A 7,831-nucleotide genomic window follows, 5' to 3' on the forward strand; every position below is an offset into this window, starting at 1 on the left:
CAAAATGCATGCTTAAGAAAGTGCACAGGGTCAAGAGTTGAGGACATAAGAGAACACTTTTAATTGGTATAACAGTAATTTGTATGAATTTTGTTGTTGCTATAAAGCATGAATACAGATGTTGTATATACTCACTTATAAGTCGGATACAACTGCAGACTGCACAAACCCAGTTCTGCAGTCACATGATGTGATGGCAGATCTGAATCTAAAGAAAACAACAGTGTACTATGTAAAATAGACTATCCAGACTACAGGAAAACAATGAATTTGTCTGGAAAATTTCTAATTTTGATAATTGATTTTTATCAATTAGGGATTTACATATTCAAAGAACATGGTAGAAATTATCATGCAGATAATTTGCATTTACAGTACTTTCAAAACAACAAAAAATGAAGCACACCATTATTAGTGAATTTCCATTAACATAACAGTGCCAAGGTCAGTCAGGGTAGCTTGGTCTGGCAGGGTACCCAGATCTGGCAGGGCACCCAGATCCAGCAGAGCACCTTGCAGGGCACCTAGTGAAATGTGTATGATTTCGATAATGTTGGAAACTTATGAAAGATTGAAAGCAGTGCTGATGAACTTTACACATGATGTCATCTTTTACATTTTGCATGTGTGTTGATTCAGACATTTCAAAAATTGATTCATTAGTAATGTTCAAGTTTTCTTTTGAAGGATATTAAATGTGTGATATAGATAATGTTAGCTTTCCTTGCATTACTATTGCAATCAGAGAAATAGATGCAGGCATACATTCAGAAAGATGAACAGATAGACAGGGGGGAAAATGGATACACTTGTAAGTTAGAGAGATAGGTAGAATTTTAAAATTACAAATATACGGAAGAAACAATGATTTTTATTTACTCAGATATTAACCTATTTTCACAGATGGGTATGATCCAGCAATGATCACTGATGGCCATTTGACTCCAGAATACATCGATGAATACAGCAGCAATCCATACTATGGGTGGGTATATTCATGTATACTGAGAAACTTTAAAAGCAGTGCCTCAAACTGTGTCGATATCTTCATCTACTTTGTAAATATCCTTGACATGTCATGGAATGAATTTGAATGGTTTTGGTGATTGTTACAGTCTAGTTTCACTCAGACCTGTACTCTGAAAACAATTTTTGAGCAAGAAAATCAAGGTCAAGGTCAATGCTGATAAATTAGATGCACTTTGCATAAACCTTCAAAACTGATAAATTAGATGCACTTTGCATAAACCTATTTTACTGAAATTTAGCATTCATTGAGGACGAAAGAATTATGGTGATATTAAAAGTGTACTCTGTCCATCTTAGAGGTATCAAACAGTTTTCTTTTAGCTCAGTTGGCCATGAAACCAATGTCATGGTCCAGTATCCTTTGCCCACCTGTCAGTATTTGCTTCTTATAATTGTGTTTTTTTAATCCATTTTGATCAAACTTGGAATACAGGTTTATATTACAGAATCTTGGACAAGTTTGAATATGGGTTAGATCTATTGATATCAATCAGGTGGACAAGTTTGAATATGGGATAGATCTATTGATATCAGTCAGTTGGACAAGTTTGAATATTGGTTAGATCTATTGATATCAATCAGGTGTTCTTGGAACTTGTTGACTCAGCTTTTTACAATTCTCTATTTCTGATCTGATTTTGATCGGACTTGGAAAATTTGATTATATCTTCTTTAGGATCTCGGACACAATAATGAGCAAGATTGACACATATTAATATGATCTAGTTGCCTCAGCTTGTTACCATTCTTGAGACAGTACTTTTCATCCAATCTTGTTTAAAGTTGGTAAACAGAGTTAAATCATTCAAATATCCAGTGAATTTTATTGTGTGCAGGATCTGTGTATGTTAATGAAATTCATTCCCATTAGAAATAATTCTCATTTTGTATGATATGTAAATCAGTCAGTTTTTATTCCAACTTACCTGTCTTCTCTCTCGAAAGAAAAGTAGGCCAAGTAACCTATGAGAATCACAGGTTTGCGGTAACAGCAACTTTTTCCCCTAGAAAATATTATGCTTACCATGTAAAAGCTTAATTTTAGAAGATGCATAAATTTCAATTATGATGTGTACAAATTAGCAATATAAAACACCTTGGGGATGAAAGTGCTTAATTTGTCATTGATAACTGAATAGGTATAGAAGATAAATATTGCTAGAAAAAATGTCATTTGCAAGCTGGCATTAACTTCATGCGTGTTATAATCAAGGATCAAAATTGCTGTGCTTTAATGTACATTTATTTGCTAGAAATTATGTTTCTTATCTCTACTGCCTGTAGACCAGAAGAGACTAAGATATGGCCAGTTGTCTGTCCATCTGTCGTTCATCCATCCAGCAAGTTTATATTATTACTCCTTCTTATCTACTTGGAGGATTGCCAAGAAACGTTATGCACACATTCATCCCAAAGTCTATTTTGGTCTCAAATGAAAATGGTGATGCTCCAACAAGAAAATATGTCTGCCACAATAGTGATCATTTAGTTTGGTAGTGTTTGGGAGGTGCTCTAGTTTTTGCTACTTAAAAGACAATGAGAAGTAAACAGATCATCTGTAGAGAGCATGTAATGTAAATTTTAAGAACTTAACGCACACTTATGCTGCAGTTGACACCAATCCTCATGGCTAGCAAGCTTTCATGGTGGATATAAATATCATTAATATCATTTGTAATTAACAATTTATGAAGGGAAGGAAGTCAGTAGTTTTGTAACCTGAACCTCCCCCAAACTTCCAACCTAAATGATTTACCACATGCCATTGCATATGCCTGAACTTGGGACTGAATTTGGGACTGAAGAGGTGCCGAGTGAATATATTTCCATGTTTGTATAGTTCTGTCACTTGTTCTTTCCAGCTATGGCAGTGATTATGAGCCCTATGCACGACCCGACTCTCACATGGGCTTTGTGATGGAAGGACACCCGGTGGATGAGTATGGTCAGCCTATTGAGAAGTATGGTCAAGCTCTTGATCCATACGGAAGGCCAGTTGGGCCATATGGAGGTGGCTATGGTGACCCATACATGAATGGAAGTGAAGATGATTATGATTACCAAGGAATGCGATAATGATGAGTGCAGGATTTAAGCTGATTTGTGATAATTTCATGTATTTCTTAAGTAATTTATATTTCATGTTAAAAAATCTCCTTTTTTATGTTGTTCTCTTAATGAATAGTTGTTAGTGGTAACAAAGTTCAGCATAAGTTTGCACTAATTGTTTATTTTAATTTGCTATAAATCATAATTTGAGTATTATTCATCATTGTCCATAGTAGTAAATTAAGTAAATTTGAACATTTGCAGCTCAGTCACAGTTCGAATAGTATAGTACTTTATGGTGTTAAAATTTGGGGGAATTTGTGTCGCTAAATATTCTTTGAAATTTATCATCGTGTCAGTTATGTGATATAATACAGCATAATGTATATAGCATGCTGTAAGAGTTGTGAAAAATCTTTCATGCCTGCAGGTAAATGGAAGTGTTAACAGTTGACATGCTGATATATTCAAATTCAATTTGCATTCTGTTGCAAATGGTGATTATTAAGTTTCCAATACTGTATAGACTCACTTATAATTGCACTTTTAGCTAGAAACAACATAAGACTCTGATCTGCAGTCATATAATGTGACAGCAGATCAGGGTCTATGTTGTTTGTTCTTCTGTTTACTCCTTACAAACTTCAGCTAATGTGGGTATGTGAGAAAGCTTGCCAGTAGCTTCTCGTGGGTCGGTGGTTCTTTCCGGGGTTTTCCCAGGTTCTTCCTCCACCATTAATACTGGCCGACATGTATAGCCTATTGTGTGCTGAAAAATGGCGTTAAACCCTACAACAACAACAACAACAACAACAACTCCTTACAAACTGCATAGAGCCAGTCCACCAGTACATTATGTGAAAACAGATCTGGGTCTGTGCATTTTGCTGTTGGACTCGACTTACAAGCCAGTATATAAAGTAGTTGTATTCACACATTTAGCAAGACTGGTTATCAACAGTGAATTCATTTTTGTTCATGAAGCAAATTTTTTTTGGTAAATTTCATTATTGCTGTGAACCACAAATCTCAAGACCTTGCAAAAGGTGTTGCACCTTCAGAGAATACAGTGACTCCAGGTGAGTCACAAATCCATGAGTCCACACACAACATGGAAAACTACTTCTGTTTTTCAGTATCAAAAACCACTAAGATTGAAAGGTATGAATATAAGTGAATTACCTTATTCGATAACTTAATAATTTAGCTTTTAGGTGCCATGTCGCTTGATTTGGTGGGAAGAGGAAGCCGATTCTATATGATTTATTTGTTGAGAAGAATAACCAGATTTTTTGTGCTTTATTTGGTGAGAAGAGTGAGCAAATTTTTGTGCTTTATTTGGTGGGAAAAGAAAGCAAATTTTAGTGCTTGATTTTGTGGGAAACGTAAGTAGATGTTTAGTACTTGATTTTTTGGGAAGAGTAAGCAGACTTTTTATGCTTGATTTTGTGGGAAAAATAAGCAGATTTTTAGTGCTGGATTCAATGGGAAAAGTAAGCAGATATTTTATGCTTGATTTGGTGGGAAAGTAAGCAGATTGTGCTTGATTTGGTGGGAGGAGTAAGCCGATTTTTTTTGTGCTTGATTAGGTGGGAGGAGTAAGCATATTCTTTGTAGTGAGAAACTTGTTAACATTAACATTGTCTTATTTTTTCTAATGTCAAAAATTATTATTGACTGAAAGATCCTGGTTTGTTTTTTTGTATAGGATTTATTGATGGTTATAGGAGATACTTTTTCCTATCTCTTCTGTCTCTTATGTTTATAGATACATTGATGGTATCTGAACTGTTTGAACTCAGTGTGTTTGATGAGAAAGAGAATCTCAATAATATTTGCATCACATATTTATTGACCGCTTAGAACAGCTGCCTTAATACCACTACACAAGATTTAATACTTTATATATAACTAACAAAACTCGTGTTGATATGGTGTGAGTAATAAAATGCTGATGCAGTCCTAATACCAAAGTATATGCAAACAATTGACATCCATTCATTCATCAGGTCTTTAAACACTATAGTTCACACATGCTGATCCATCTCTGCAAATACCTGATGAATGGATGTCAGTTGCATGCATGTATTATAGTTTGATTGTTCTGCTTTGACTCGTACTTACCTGCCTACCTAAGTCCATAAATTATAGTTTATCAGTGATCCAAGGAGTTTGACCATCAGTCATGTAGTGTGCCTGCTTTGAACTAGTTTGTAATCACCTTTGTAATGGGTTTTTGTTACACTACTGCCAAGAAATGATTTGGTACTTGGGTAGTTTTATAAAACATGTGAAGTCTGTGGTAATTGGGCTTGTTTTGTCCAACTTTGTCTGAATCTTTTTTGTTTCATTGATTCTGCAAAATATATTTCTATGACAAGATTCCCATAACATTGGGCGACTTAGAAAAAATTGGATTATGTTATGTACCTGAAGGTGACCAATAAAATGTAAAACATTAGAGAAGATATTTGTCAGTAATATTACAATAGATTTGACTACAATGAAACATATTTTTGGGGCATTATCGCCACAATTTAATCTCATAATATGGTTTGGTACAATTTCCTGATGATGACCAATTTTATTGTGTCTACTGTTTCATATAAATGAGTCTCAAATATGGTGTCCATGACATCATCGTTGATGTAAATATAGTTAAATCCATTTTCTTTTGGGATGGTGTATACATTCCATAGTAACCAAACTTGAATTGTGTTGAGAATAACGATCTAGTATTCTTGCATTAAATGCTTTTAAGGTCCCTAATTTTTAATTTCATTAGTGACAGGTCTGTTGACACAGTAAAGAAAATATTAGCCATAGTTAAACTAGAGCCTCTTGTGTCCATCATGTCTGTGTTAGGGCATTTAGTTTTTACCCATGTATGTCTTATGCCCACCATGTCCTGTGTTAGGACATATAGTTTTACCTTTGTATGTATGTCTGATGCCTGCCATGTCTATGTTGGGGCATTTATTTTTATCCTTATTTGTATGTCTTATCCCCACCGTGTCGTTGTTAGGGCGTTTAGTTTTAACTTTGTAGGTATGTCTTCTTATGCCCACCATGTCTTTGTTGGATTATTTTATTTCATTCTTGCATGTATGTCTGTTTATCCATCTTGCTAAGTTTTGCATATAAGTCAGTTCTCAGGCACTTTAGTGGGATATTCTTGTTCCATGAACACATTAATATTCCAAAATTTCAAATACATAATTGTTATCATTATGCTAATACACCATTTAGAAATATGTTTAAATATTCTGCGTAAAATTGTTACAGATGTTAATCTCTGACTCTGTATCGAAAGCAATCATTATGTTGTCTCGGTATTCTAAGATTCCATCTATTCTGAATTTTATGGAATTACTACATACTTTTAGTGAAATCTTCACATCCTAAATTTTATTGAGGAACATCTGGAAAATCGAAACATCAAGTAATAAAATTTCAAACAGCAATTAAAGTACTTTAGCACCAAAATGCTAGACTGGTAGATAGAATGTAGTTTTGTTATGTAAATAATAGTGTGTACTTTAGAAACCAGTCATTTAGACTTTCGTTGGATGAAAAATGGCAGAGATGATGAGAAGTTAATGATGCAGATAATTCATCAGGACTAATTTTTATTGATTTTTGTTTTGGCCAAAAAATATTTATGAAATTCAAGGTTCTGGAATCGGATGAATGGATTCACCATTTATTATTTTTCATTGTTTTTGACTGTCATACTGTTTATGCTGATATGAAATTGCAAAATGATTGTATGGGTTCGTTACTTTTGACGAGCGCACCTGTTTTGTACAGATAAGCTAGATAAGCTTGATCCTGAGTTGGAATCTTTGCAGTATTGTCAATGTTTACAATTTTTATATGCCTACAATATGCAGTGTTAAGTTTCTAAGATATGTGTACATCTCATGATGTCTGCATAAAATTGTGTCTCACATCATATGTTGTCTGTCCCTCTAATGTCCAGACAGGTCTTAGAAATTTCATGCAAAGACAACATCATACAAGACTCAGTGCTGTGCAAACATCATGAGACAGACACATAGTTTGGAAATTTTGTATGAAGAACACAGTAAGAAAGACAGTCTTATACAGACTCCATTCCAGCAGTGAATCAGTATATTTATCTTAGTCCTTATGCACATGATTTTGTATGTGCTTATAACTCCGTCCATTAATGTAGTTCAGCTGTGTATTAAGTTATTAATAAGATTTGCTAATATCATGAATTTATTGGAGATCATTTATTTCATTTTTGGTACATCTTTTCTACTTTATTTTCTTTTCTGCAATAAATTTTTTTTCTCAAGAAAACAAATCTTTTATTTATCTAAGCCCACCACCACTACATTCCCCTAGCTTCAGCAGTTTGCTGATTAAATAAATCTAGAAATGTTAAATATCTTCTTGACATATTACATGAGGATGGTTGCCTGTGAAATATTACAGTTTCGAAATTTTTGAGAAGTTTACATTTTCACATAGCCAAGGGCCCACGCGTTCTCAAATCAGTGAATTTATTTTAGGTTGTTGTGCATTTATATCCTCAAGTAAGGGTCATTATATAGACAGCGATGGGAAAAAATGCCTTGTAGCTAATGGACCTAAGTTGCTAAATAAGTATTTAATATTACATCAAATTCGCACAGCTTCACAAAGAAATGTACATGGTGGTACATGTATGTGACCTTTTTCATTGTATCAAACATAACTGAGGTCTACAACTGGAAGCCTGTGT

General features: G+C 34.1%; 1 protein-coding gene across 1 annotated transcript in view; it reads left to right on the top strand.

The window, feature by feature from the left end:
- LOC149779125 (kinesin-associated protein 3-like) overlaps positions 1-7,414 on the top strand; it is a 66,874-nt gene extending 59,460 nt beyond the window's left edge. Inside the window, exons 16-17 of the mRNA XM_089939677.1 lie at positions 904-985; positions 2,892-7,414. Of these exons, the coding sequence (XP_089795803.1) occupies positions 904-985; positions 2,892-3,105 (296 nt within the window). The 3' untranslated portion in view covers positions 3,106-7,414. The remainder of the gene's footprint in view (positions 1-903; positions 986-2,891) is intronic.
- The last annotated feature ends 417 nt before the right edge of the window (positions 7,415-7,831 follow it).

This window comes from Sinohyriopsis cumingii, chromosome 17 (genome assembly GCF_028554795.1).
Source record: "Sinohyriopsis cumingii isolate HCF-2022 chromosome 17, ASM2855479v2, whole genome shotgun sequence".
Lineage (NCBI taxonomy): Eukaryota > Metazoa > Mollusca > Bivalvia > Unionida > Unionidae > Sinohyriopsis > Sinohyriopsis cumingii.